The sequence below is a fragment of the Sinocyclocheilus grahami genome, unplaced genomic scaffold (assembly GCF_001515645.1).
Source record: "Sinocyclocheilus grahami isolate Dianchi unplaced genomic scaffold, SAMN03320097.WGS_v1.1 scaffold413.1, whole genome shotgun sequence".
NCBI classification, from domain to species: Eukaryota; Metazoa; Chordata; class Actinopteri; order Cypriniformes; family Cyprinidae; genus Sinocyclocheilus; species Sinocyclocheilus grahami.
The window spans coordinates 1010533-1024036 of record NW_015505592.1 but is presented as its reverse complement, the minus strand read 5'-3'; the positions used below and the strand labels follow the sequence as shown (position 1 = coordinate 1024036).

The 13504-nt window shown below is 40.5% G+C and overlaps 1 protein-coding gene across 1 annotated transcript; it reads left to right on the top strand.

Moving 5' to 3' along the window:
• The first annotated feature begins 841 nt into the window (after window positions 1-841).
• LOC107551075 (cytoplasmic protein NCK2-like) lies at window positions 842-13504 on the top strand. Its single transcript, XM_016232568.1, has 3 exons — window positions 842-1079; window positions 9491-10281; window positions 12018-13504. Exons 1-3 carry the CDS (start codon window positions 854-856, stop codon window positions 12210-12212), a joined length of 1212 nt encoding a protein of 403 aa, XP_016088054.1. The 5' UTR covers window positions 842-853; the 3' UTR covers window positions 12213-13504.

The following is a 13504-nucleotide window of genomic DNA, read 5'->3' as shown; positions in this document are numbered from 1 at the left end:
TATCAATATTTAAAACTTTATACTGTCATACGCTATGTAATCAATAGAACGTTGTTGAACGCTGGCGAATGACGTAGGTGTAGCGTAAGCTCCAGTGAAAATATGCTAATGTCGTGAGAGCAAAGGTTTTTTTTTACAGGTGCAAAGGAAACCAGTCTCCTCTTGGCTTATATCGAAATCCTCCAATATTTTTCTTTACAAATCCTCGTTTTGTACATCTAATTCGTGACCATTGTTTTGTTTGCTCTCTCTGTTCATCACTTCTCACCGGAGCTTACGCTATGCCTACGTTCTACGTCATCTGCTGAAACGGCTTTCTTTTGCAAACGCACGTATGACATGTACGTCTCTAGCGGAAGCTAGAGATTACTGTTTATAAAGTTTTAAATATGGACAAAAGCGCATCAATTAGATTCAGGCGGCCTTTATTCACCCCTGGAGCCGTGTGGGATAATTTTTATGATGGATGGATGTGCTTTATTGGACTTCTTTTGGACTATTGAAAAATAACATCCATTCACTGCCATTACAAAGCTTGGAAGAGCCAGGACATTTTTGAATATAACTCAGATTGGATTTGTCTGAAAGAAGAAAGTCACATACACCTAGGATGCCGTGAGGGTGAGAAAATCATTGGGTAATTTTCATTTTTGGGAGAACTGTCCCTTTAAGGGATTTTGAGTTTTCAGTCATATCTGTACATTTTCCTTGGCACTTAATGAATGCTATAGTTGGTCAGTTTGTCATTTATTAAACTATTTAGGTTCTCGAAAGTTTTTTATGGAGTTAGCTCTTCTACAATCTTTTATATAATTCTTTTTCACTCTGTTTTGGCAGTGGGACTCGATGAAAGATGACAGAGGAGGTGATTGTTATAGCCAAGTGGGACTACACAGCTCAGCAAGACCAGGAACTGGACATCCGGAAGAACGAACGCCTGTGGTTGCTGGATGATTCCAAGACCTGGTGGAGAGTCCGCAACGCATCCAACCACACCGGCTTCGTCCCCTCTAATTACGTGGAGCGCAAAAACAGTCTGAAGAAAACCTCTCTAGTGAAGAACCTGAAAGACACTCTCGGTAAGAAGTCTCACAGCTCAGTGGAACATTTCACCAATCCACAGTCCTGCCAAACTAGAAAAGTCATTTTAAGGCAAGTCGGTTCATGCAGCCATCTTGGCAACACCCTCAGGAAGTAGAATATCTACTGGGGAGAAAAATGAAATCTCCAGAACTTCCATAACATGTCATATCATCAAAATCTGATGATTGAAAGACTTGCTTTTTTTTTCGTTCAGTTTTGAATTTGATGACAGGCATTTTCATTGCCTCAGCATTTGCAAAGTAGACCAGTCAAATCTAAGGTTATAATTAAGATTGGTTGAGTCATTAGGTATATGGTGTTGTTTTGATCTAAATGTCATAGTGAAGAGCCTGCGCAGGTCTAGACCTCATACTCCTTCAGTAGATGACGTGTATGAAACGCCCTTGCAGTTGCCATGCCCTACTTCCCCCATACGCCTCCGGAGCTTCATCCCTTTAACGCTCAATCTGTCATCTCAAGGCACTAAGGGAGACTCTTGGGACTGTCGTTTTTTTGCAGCAAGTTGTGTATAAGCCAACAACACAAAACAAACACTGGGATTTAGGAAGCAGACGAGCCAGTGGAGTTCCTTTGATTGCATGTGTTATGCTTTATAAAAATGATTGAAATTAATGTTGAGATACTTTGATTGAAAATCACCTTGAGGGGCCCTCCTTCATTCATTCCAATGAAACATTTTAATGACACAATATCTACCACAACACCAAAAGCAAGTGAAGCATCTGAACACTCTCTTGCCTTAAGTTTTTGATGACTATGACATTGTTTTGTTAGGACAGGATTCCTGGGAATTATTTAACTGAAAATGGTCACTGTTTAAAAATGTATCTCATGTTTATAAGATTGGTGTGGCCCTAGGGGCAGACTCTGAAAGTCAGGCGCCCCCTGCTGTCCATTAGCAAGTCCCCCGATATCCTCATACCCATGCTCTGTTATCTGGAACACTATACAGTTTAGACCTCAAAATAAACTATTAAATATTAATACGCTTTACCTTTTGTTTGGAAGTAGTCAGAGATGCTTTATACCAGGACTGTCCAAACTCGTGTCCTGCAGAGTTTACCTCCAACCTTAATTAAACACACCTGAACCAGCTAATCAACCTCTTACTAGGCATAGAAACTTCCAGTCAGGTGTGTTGAGGCAAGTTGGAGCTAAACTCTGCAGGACACCGGCTCTCCAGGATCGAGTTTGGACAGACCTGCTTTATACATTTTATGTGGTCTCTTGCTAAACAGTTATTTAATATTTATTCTGTTATGTGCAGAATCATATTTGCCACAACTGGCAAGTATTTTCCACAAGTGCCAAGTTATCCATCAGTTCTCCCTTGGGCCGTCTCAAGACCTACATATGGGTGAGACACCACAGGTGTGAGGATTAATGGATTTCTAGCTCCAGTGCATCCCAATTTTTTGCCCTTCTCATGAAATGCCTGAGTTCTAGGCCAGAGCATTTCCATTTCCATGTGCTGCAGATGGATAAAAAAAATTGATGGGTACTGGTTGACAATGTAACTTGGAAAGTTTGGAAAGAGAATATGGAAAACTTAAAGGGGTCATATGATGCGATTTCAATTTTTCCTTTCTCTTTGGAGTGTTACAAGCTCTTGGTGCATAAAGAAGACCTGTAAAGTTGCAAAGAATAAAGTCTTCAAATCCAAAGAGATATTCTTTATAAAAGTTAAGAGTCAACCACGCCTACCTAAAACAGCTCGTTCTAACACGCCCCCACATGTCTACATCACGATGTTGGAAGATTTGCATAACGCCGCCCAAATGTTCACGCAAAGAAAGAAGGCGTAACTTTTATTCTCGCTGTAGTATTGTTGTTGCCGCCGCCGCCATGTCGTGAAGGCGCTGTGTGTTTCGTTGTGAAAGCGAAACAAAGGCCTTCCAAAAGAGGATGATATTCGCTTCGTCATGCCTGGAGCTGATCCGTGCTGGTCGCTGAGGAAATACAGGAACTTCGTGCTGTGGATCGCCGGATCGGCTTTCACCGTGGACGAAGCGGAGTCCAGCCCGGGGTCTTCACGTGGTTGCCGCAAGCCCGCCGGATGCTCCTTCGTCAAATCTGCAGGCCGCGCCGTTCTCAAGCCTGCCCGCCGCCAGTCACTCAAGCCGGCCGCCGTTTTCGTTGTTATAGCGAAACTATTTTGTTTGGCCTTCCAAAAGAGGACATGACTAGAAATCAGTGGTTAAGTTGTATTTACAACACTGTTCCAGAACACTTCAACCCAAATATTCAGATGTGTCCAGCGCATTTTATGCAGGACTGTTTCCTGATCCTGGGAGAGTAGACTATAATGCCAGCTGTTCTGACTCACAGACTGTAAGTTAGTTTTTTTTTTTATATATTTAAAGAATTTGCCACTGACGATTCAAACGCGAGTTTTGAGCAGTGTAGAGTAGCACTTATTGTTTGTCATTTCTCCGATCACAAATGCAGACATGGTTTTATGTTTAAAACAGTATAAGCCATTATACAAAAAGACAGTATAAGTCATTATAATCCGTAATTATGTCCCCACTGGATGCAACAAATACCTAGTTTATAATGGGTTTTAATGTTTTTGTCTCATTGCTCCGGCCTGACAGGGCATCACAGTATGGTAAGGGGCGTAACATTTCCGTCAAACGCTTGTTCGGCCAATCACAACGCAATAGATAGCTGGCCAATCAGAGCACACCTCGCTTTTCAGACCGATGAGCTTTGTAAAAATCGACACGTTTCAGAAAGGCGGGCATAGAGGAGAAACAATAAGGTACTGTATGTGGAAAATAATGTGTTGAACCTTAAACCGCATGAACACATTTCATTACACCAAATAAACTAAATAATGTTATTTTTAGCAACATCATATGACCCCTTTAAAAAGATCTTGCATTGTCAGGCCAGGATTTCATTGGATTCTTGTATATCATCCACACTCTGACCAATGTATATTTACATACTTTTAAATCAGTACAAATCACTAGTAGGCCTACATGAATGCATGCTTATCCCTGTCTATGCTTTTGTTCATCTCATATGTGATTACCATGAGTTAATGAGCTCTAAATAACATTTTATTTTGTTAATGAGCTCTGAATAACAGGAAGCAGTGGATCGATAATGCCTCCTAGGCTGTGGGGGGTAGAGACGCTGAGAAGTTTAATAGCTACTGAAGCTGTTAAATGCAATGCATTTTCGCCATGCAGGTCACTGAGACAACCTATGAAATTGGAGTAGGCCATCATTCCGCTTTCATGAAAACGGTGTTACATTTTACCTGCTTCCTTTCCATTGTTTTCTATTGTGTGAGTGAATGTGTGTGAATTCCAGGCAGGTTAACTGAAGAATTGTTAAAGCAGGTTAGACAAGTGTTGAAATGAGACTCCACATTCCGATTTAATCTGTCCATCCACAGCAAAGCCTTCAACTTTGGGATAATGAACAGTAGGATTGTATCAACATAATGAGGTTAACTTTTTTAATTTGTGAAATTATTTGGAGTTCTGGTTACATCAGTATTCCCAAATAATCTGTGGAACAAAGAAAACAGGGGATCATTTCCTTGTATACCAAGAGGAAGGTCATGAATATGCGGCAGTGACCTTCTAAGTTAATTCTGCATTGGGAATTAATTCCCACTGAGAGGCCACAGGGGACCTCTGATTGGTGGTTGTCACGGATACCTGCACTCAAACCCTCCCTCCATCCTGTTGAGCTCAAAACCTGTCACTCTTTAAAGATCAGAGGATCTTGCTAAAGATCTGTCAGCGTACTCTCTCTCTCTCTCACACACACACACACACACACACACACACACTCACTCTTCCTCTTGGCACCTCTGAGTTCCAGTACACGCACACACTTACTTGCATCTCACACGAGTTGTGCTGTGAATTGGCATTTCCTAATAAACCATTCCATCAGGAAAACAAAGATAAAGTGCAAAGAATGTGGCTCTGTGGTGTTAATAGCTGTTTATTTGGGTATCCCAACCAGACCAACATAGCAAAATTAGCTTGACTGAGAAGGTCTGTCCTTTTAATGGCAGTTACTCAGCTGATGTACATGGCTACTTTTGAATGGCTGTCAGTGGAAAAAGATGCTTTTGAAAAACCTATAATACCTATAGTACCTATAATGGTGTAGGTACAACATCAACAATAACATGAATTACTGGCATGACTATCTGTTTGTTCAACCAGTGGCAGATATTTTGAAACATAACTTTAGTTGGTTAAAGTGTGTCCCATTATTGACTTTTGCTTTGTCTGCTGTGGAGTCCATAAAAAGGATGTATCAAAGGTGCAAAGTGGCCTCAAACAGGCTCATGACTAGCTTTATGAATCATAAAATGACAAATGGGACACCCTATGGTCTCATGGATTTCAAATAGTAATAATTAATAATTCATTACAATTATATAACGCTTTTCTAGGCACTCAAAGCGCTTAAATAGTAAAGTTTAGCATTTGAGCAGCCAGCTGTGTTTACATTAAAACCACATTAAGACAGGGCATTTTGACCAAGAAATCCATTTTCATATGCATTAACCCACAGCTTGAACATTATTCACAGTGTGCACACACATACATATGATGGTTCAATAGCAAAACATTTTTCCTAACTTTAGGAAACTTTAGTAGTTTAGCACTACTTTTGACATAAATCTTATGATTTTTATTTTCCTATATTTATTTTAGCTTGTTCCTCTGACTGATACTGTTGGGGGTTCTGTCAACTTGTAAAATATCAGCACCTCAATCAATATGTGGACCTTGGGGTATATGAACGGTCTCCCTGTCTGAAAACATTCTGAATGTGCAACATTGTATTTCCCTAATAGGCAGAGGCAATGAATGGCAAATGGAGCCTGCAGCTTTACTGTGGGTTAAGTTCCAAGCTAATCATATAGATGGGGAGTTAATTGAATGAAGGGATATGTGGGTATTATTATGGTATGAAGCTTAATGGACAGCATGCATAATGGTAGGGGAGCGCCATTATTGCAGCTTTGATGGTTGGATGACTTTACCTGTTAACAAGTCAGTTTTATATTATACATAGGTAAACTGTAAGTGTAAAGGTTAAGGAGAAAGGGGTGATTGCTTTCCGGAAATGTGAGTTAATGGACGGTTATATTGCCAGCTTGTAAATGAAGGAGGGAAAAGAAGAATGAGAGCTTGTGGGTGTGCAGTTGTGCGAGTCCCTTTGTGCAATCGTGTATGAATATGCGTGTCTAGCTGTATTGGAATGAAAGTCTCAGAATGGTCATGCGGGAGTTTTCATTATTGTATTGCTTGTAGTAGTTTTTGGGTGCCATGTTGTGGTCACTTGAGATCAGCTTTGCAAATCTCCTCTGCTCAAGTCAACAGCTTCATCACTCTCTGGGACTTCTGAAAAGAGGCTTCACATTGTGTCATCTTAAAGACTACTTGTACATGCTTTTCATAGGTTTTTCTATCTTCATTCTCCTTTTTTTAAGCCTTCTCAGGCATTCCTCTCACGTATTTGTAACGTGCTTCTATTTCTAGATTTCCCAGAAGATCTTTGTTCTGTTTGTGTTGCAGTGTTCATTCCCTGTCAGCCCGAGCCTCAGAAGTACACACCACTCTCAGCCAACACAGTCTCAGATTTCCAGCATAGGGAAAAGGTTTCTGCTCCCTTTGAACTGGAAGATTGACTGTTAACTCTTTTTGTTTACAGTCCAGGTCACTCCCCCACCATAGAGTTTTGAGTGCTGTTACAACTCCAGACAGCAAGTCACTGTGTAGAGCACTGATGCTAATATTTTATATATATATATATATATATTAGGGATGCACGATATATCGGCCACCATATCGGTATCGGCCGATAAATGCTCATTTTTTCTGTTATCGGTATCGGCCTGATAGGAAAATTTGGCCGATATCTTAAAGCCGATAAATAATGCATTATTTCCTTCAGAGACACTTCAGATGCGCGCTGTTCATTTGCAGCCTTTTGTGCAATTGTACGTTGTAATATTGTGTTTATTTGATGTATATCTGATTTATCTCACATAGAATGCGTTTGGTTAAGTTAAATATATATATATATATATATATATATATATATACTGTGTATATATAATTTATGTTAATAACTTTATATCATGATAGATTATTGGAGTCACTTCCGGGTAGTCAGGTACTCAAGCCCATCCCTACCTTCCAGACTGCAAAGGGTCGATATCTTAGTTTGAAGTCAGGAATGGTTTCAGGTTAATTCTCACCTCAGAAAGCCTTTGGTAGAGGTATTTCCAGGTTAATATGCAATGTGGTGTGAGATTGACAATCCCTAGGGGAAGTACCTGTTAAGTGTACTTCAGTGGTCAAGGACCCAGGAGTTGATGACTGATGGAAAACGGTTTATTTTTTTGTCTTCGCACATATCTGTTTGAGCCCAAGAAAGTGGCTCGCGTGCAAGGGATGCTTGTGTGTGCAAGCATGCATGGATGCATGTGAGAAAGCTTTGCCATTCATTTGGTAGACTCCTAGAGAATTGTCACAGAGATCAAATGTTCTCTTGCATTCCCACAGCTCTGTTATTCTGTGCGTCATTACTTGCCAGACTGACTTCGCTTTCTCCTGTCACCTCACGTCAGATTGAGTTTCTTTTGAGCGCCTTCTCCTCGTCCTCCTCTTGCACCTTTTCCAGTCATCAGTATGAAATAGCTCCAGCATACTGCCCCTGTTGCCTGGGAGGCCCATTGTGCTTGAGTTGCTCATAGAGAACTGGGGTTTGGAGTCTGCGAGGAATTGCCAGGCCTCAGCTCGATTTCCACACCTCACTACACTTTCTGTGTACTCTGTTCGCAGTGACGGTACACAGAGTGTGAATATGCACACATAAAGCTTCTGATTGTGTGCTGTACGTGGCCACATGGGATCAGTACAGAAGGCAGGAACATTGGCAGTGGCAGATCTCCTCTGTTACCTGGGAACAAGTGAGAGGGCTTATTTTTGGCTGCCTGTCAAGACACTGTGATGCAAACCTACTTAGGATATGGCAGGGTACATGTCTGTTTCACTGGCATTTAGAGAATGAATGTGTTTACACGTACAATGAAATGCTGATAACTGTCAAAAATGAGCTCATTATAAAAACGCAACAAGATTTTGAAACCATAAGGTTTTTCTCATCAATACGTGCAGAAGACATGCACACATTGAATAAGCCACCAGAATGCTGGTGAAGGCTTACATGCAGAGCAAAATTGGAGTGATGGACAATGACATATGTGTACTGATCTGGTTTACCTAAAAGAGTTTTTGACTAGTTCCCTGGTTTTAGTTTTTTAAACTTATAAAGAATAATTTTTCTACTGGTGGTGGTAATTATATGTCTGTGTATTTATGAGACAGAAGTTTCTGCGCTCAAACCGTTGTCTGTTTCTTAGGTTACTTGTTCTTTTGTTAGATAACCAGATCAGAGTAATCCCATCTCTCTTTAAAGCTGAATTTGAAAGTCTTCCATCCTTAATCTCTCTTTTCTTCCACGGTTTCCAATGCACCCCTATAACTCAAGTGTTTACTTTCTTGGCCTCTAACACAGTCTGCTCTGTCAGATCATTAGCCTTGAGTAGATCAGCTTCTATATGCCCTGAAGTGGTGGCAATACATAGTAGGAGAAAATGTAATGCTTTAAGACATCAGGGAACATAAGGGAATTTAAAGCAGAAGTGTGTGATTTCTATGCCACTTGCATCACCAAAATTGTCCTCTTTGGCATTTGGCATTAAACCAATAAATGTAAAAAATAAATAACTAAAGCCTTCACGAAGGGTCATTCTGGTCACACTGTATGCTTGTTGCTGCATGTGCAATCAGCGAGTACATTCCAATGGAAAGGCATGTCATCTGTTTCTTGTCTGTGTATTATGTTGTGGTACCCAGTCTTTTTCTCTCCTCACATTCCTTTCAGACTACAAACTCACAGCTCTGTGAAAACTAATGTGTTGTGCCATGGCACTATGGATTTAATATTGAAAATGTATTCATAATATATTTTCCGATTTGGTGTGAGTATTTTGTGATTGTTATGCCTTTGCATTGGCAGAAGAATGGAGATGTTCAAGAAAAGTTAAATGAACAATTTCATAAATGTCAACGCTCAGTCGTAGAACATTGCGTTAGCAGCGCAAAAGGTTGTGGGTTCGATTCCCAGGGAACACACATACTGGTAAAAAATGTATAACCTGAATGCACTGTAAGTCACTTTGGATAAAAGCTTCTGCTAAATGCATTAAATTAAATTATTATTAATTGATTTAATGATTCATTGGTGTAATGATCTGTCACGACTCTGTTTTGACAGCTTTTTTCCAGATTTCTACTTCCTTACTTGTTTTGCGTCTCTCTGTTCCTCTTAGGCCTGGGAAAAACGAAAAGGAAGACTAGTGCTCGTGATCCATCTCCCACACCCAGCACAGAGGCAGAGTACCCATCCAATGGTAGCGCAGGAGGGGGTGGAGTGGGCGGGGCTGAGCGGATCTATGACCTGAACATTCCCGCACTGGTGAAGTTTTCTTACGCAGCTGAGCGTGAAGATGAACTCAACCTCATTAAAGGGGAAAGGGTGGCAGTCATGGAGAAGTGCAGCGATGGCTGGTGGAGGGGTAGCCATGCCGGCCGTGTCGGTTGGTTCCCATCCAATTACGTCCAAGAGGAGATGGGATACGCAGACCATGATGGGGTCTTTGGGGATTCGTTGGGGGGCTTCCGGTCCTTGAAGGTAGGGCAAGGGGCGGCGATGGCCAATGGCCGGCCGGGAAGCTCCGGGAGCTCCGTTCTGCATGTGGTCCAGACCCTGTACCCCTTCAGCTCAGTCACAGAAGAGGAACTGAACTTTGAGAAGGGTGAGACGATGGAAGTTTTGGAAAAGCCAGAGAATGACCCAGAGTGGTGGAGGTGTAAAAACAGTCGAGGCATGGTCGGTCTTGTGCCCAAGAACTATGTTGTAGTGCTCAGTGATGGGCCAATTGCGAAGGGCTTAGGGTCAAGTCATGGCTCTCCTCACATCAGTCACACAGTTCCGTCACGTACAGGCATATTTGCTGGAAAGGATTGGTACTATGGTAACGTGACACGGCACCAAGCTGAGTGTGCACTTAATGAGAGAGGAGGGGAAGGGGACTTTCTGATACGGGACAGTGAGTCATCGGTAAGCTGAACCGACTTCCCTCACATCTGCATGCCAAGCTACTTTATTGAGTTATGTAATGTACTGTAGGGCTGTCAAAGTGGCTGAAAAACTAAATTCAAATGTTTTATTATCAATATTCAAATTATATTCAAATTTAAAAGGCATAATTTCATTTAGGGGGGAAAAAGCTTTTGACTTCTCTCCCGAGGCCCCAAGAGGGCGCACCGAGCAAAATATTATGCACGTTTCTTCAAAGCATAATAAAATAACACGACTATCTTTGAAAAAAGTGCATAATGTTTACAATAATGTTTATAAACCTTATATAATTAATAAAGTTGCTTAAACAATTAGAAACAAAACAGCATCATGCATGTATGTATAGTTTAGTACAAAGAACCGAAAACCAATCACAAAGCGTATACTTTCTTCATTTAAAAACTTGAGATGCAGCGGGATGAGGAAAACCGCCATAAAGTCTTGAGACATGTTTTTTAAAAGTTGAACTTACATTACTTTTACATGGCTTTCTAAACATGCGGCTCTCTTGTGCGAGACACGAGTGCAACGGTGATAGATGTCCCTCTAGAAAATGCGATAAATATGCGTTCTGTGTGAACGGCTTGGTTTCGGTTTTGATGAAAACAATATCTTCCCCGCATTGATTGTTCTCTTTTTCTGCAATATTTTGAATGAACAACGTAGCAGCGCTGCATCCAGTGGGTTCAACTGGATAGGCTAACAAAAACATTAAAATGCAACGACACTTAGGCTACATTCTCATCGCATCTCATGCGCCACTAATAAGGCTGCCTGACGCACACCTAAAATTCAAATGCAACGTTTTTGCATTCGAATGTGGATTTTTATTTTAAATTCGACGAATATTCGAAATTCAGTTTACTTGCACAACCCACAGAGTGTACTGTGTGACAGAGACCAATTTGGACAGTGTTGAATAAACCATGAAACTTGCAAAACTTATTTGAATTGCAGTGAGAATGTGACTTCCCATAGTCCTGTTTAGAGGTGGGCGGTATGACCAAAACCTTACTTAGGTATTATCACATATTACATATATATGGTAATGCAATATATGTTTGGAACTTATTACAAATGGAAATTAATTCCAAAAATATTTAATATTGCATAAGCATTTTAATAATGTTGTCAAATACTTTATGAATGAAAGGTACTGAATTTCATTCTATTATTTTCTTTTAAACATTTTGTGGAGTTTTTAACTGGAACTTGATAAGTCATAACAAATAAATATGTTCCAAGTTAGTACATAGTGCTTGGAAACCATACATCTACACAAGATGTGTGTGGCACATAGCAATATGAAAAATTAAGCAATTTCAATTATACTTAACCAGGCAGTAAACTGTGCTTTTCTGCGACAATATTTGACATGTGTTTCTGAATAGTGTGGGGTTTTCCAAATGTTAATTTTTTTGTTGTTAACTTGTAATATGGCTATAAGGCCCCTATGAAGGATCATAGGAAGAAATCGATCAGAGATCTTAGAAGGATAAAACCTGGAAATCACAAATATTTTATTCTTTAATTCAATAAGGAAATCTTGGATCAAGTTTTACTGCCCAAAAAGGCTATGTCCTCTCAGCTGCTGTGTGACTTAGTGTCAGGCCTTATTTTTATTAAAATCAATGCTGCCATCTGGTGTTTAGATATGGAAAAGCAGTGGCAACAATGTCCCATCAATTTATCTCTCTGTCTTTTTTTTTTCCCAGCCCAGTGATTTCTCCATTTCTCTGAAGGCTGTGGGGAAGAACAAGCACTTCAAGGTGCAGCTGCAGGATGGAGTGTACTGCATCGGTCAGCGGCGTTTTAGCAGTATTGATGAGCTTGTAGAGCACTACAAGAAAGCACCCATCTTCACCAGTGAACAAGGAGACAAACTCTATCTTGTCAAGCCCTTTGACTGAATTTGTCGCTTTTCAACAGACGTTACCTCTCCCTCTGTGCACCTCAGTTTCCTTCTTTTTTCTCTTCCTGCACACTCATCTGACTTTACTAAATTCTTGAATGAGGGGAAAAAGCTCCTTTCAGAAGCAACTTCAAGGACTATTTGACATTTCAGAGCCCAACATTGCCTCCACTCCTGTAGGGAGCAATAGCAATTTGTCATTCTTTTAAACAGAGATATCCGTTCTTGATATCCGTCCCCCCCCCTCTTTTTTTTTTTTTAATGATTTACAGTTTTGGAGGTTTTGGTAAAGAAAAACAGAATGGCATTTCACTGAGCAACATCTGTAGAACTCTCTCCCAGCCTTTGGGCAGCTGTTCTTCTGCTCTTCCTGTTGCTGGTTAATCCACAACCTCAACCCACATTATATTGGTTTACATTTCTCTGCCCAAAACAGCATTACAGTATGTACATTTGTAGCTCTTGTACTGAATTAGCAGAGAATAATAGATTAATATGCATGTCTTAACCTTGATCCTTCAGAGCAGGCGAGCATGTGAAGAATGAGGAGTGTGATTTGGTTCCCAACAGATGGTATGTCTCCATTCTCCATTCGTAGAGCTCATCCGAAGGCCATGCAACTTCTCTATGTATGTTCACACTGCAGCTGTCTATCGCATTACACTGTCTGAATCTGAATCCAAACTAATTGCTGAGATGACAGTCAGATTTCACCCTGAAGTAAAGCAGTACTCTCCCATCCTCTGAGCCTTTACAGACACTGTTTTTGCATTTACAGTCCCATCCTGCATACATGAAGGCTGTGTTTGGACTTCTCTGCTCCTACAATGCGAACATGCACAGCTTTCCAGGTATTTTTCTTGGATCCGAGTCACTTCAGGGTTTCTTCAGAATCAGGGTACTTCATTAAGGGAGATAAATGCAGTAATGACAGGAGTTAAAAGAGATGGGGGTAAAGAGAGAGATTGTAGCTTCTAAGAGAGTAGTTTCTGTAGACAAGGAGAGAGTTTGAATGTGTGTCCTTTCAACCAAATGTGCCACCCACTTCCAGTTCTGCTACTATTGATGTCTTATTGCACCTCACCAACACGTCTTCTCTGCTCTCAGTAACACATAGTTGATTGTGAACACTAATTCAAGAGTAATAAACAAAAATATGATTTTATTTCTTTACTTTTGTCAATTACTCTTAAGTCTGTTTACCAATAAGCGTGTTGGTCAAGGAGGTTTTTTTTCTTTTTGTCTGAATGTTTTTGAGCAATGTTATTTAATTCCTCTTTCCACTGTATG

Coding starts and splice junctions, on each gene's coding strand:
- LOC107551075 (XM_016232568.1), top strand. CDS start 854: ATGACAGAGGAGGTGATTGTTATAGCCAAGTGGGACTACACAGCTCAG. Junction 1,080..9,490: donor GAACCTGAAAGACACTCTCG/GTAAGAAGTCTC, acceptor TGTTCCTCTTAG/GCCTGGGAAAAACGAAAAGG. Junction 10,282..12,017: donor TACGGGACAGTGAGTCATCG/GTAAGCTGAACC, acceptor TTTTTTTCCCAG/CCCAGTGATTTCTCCATTTC.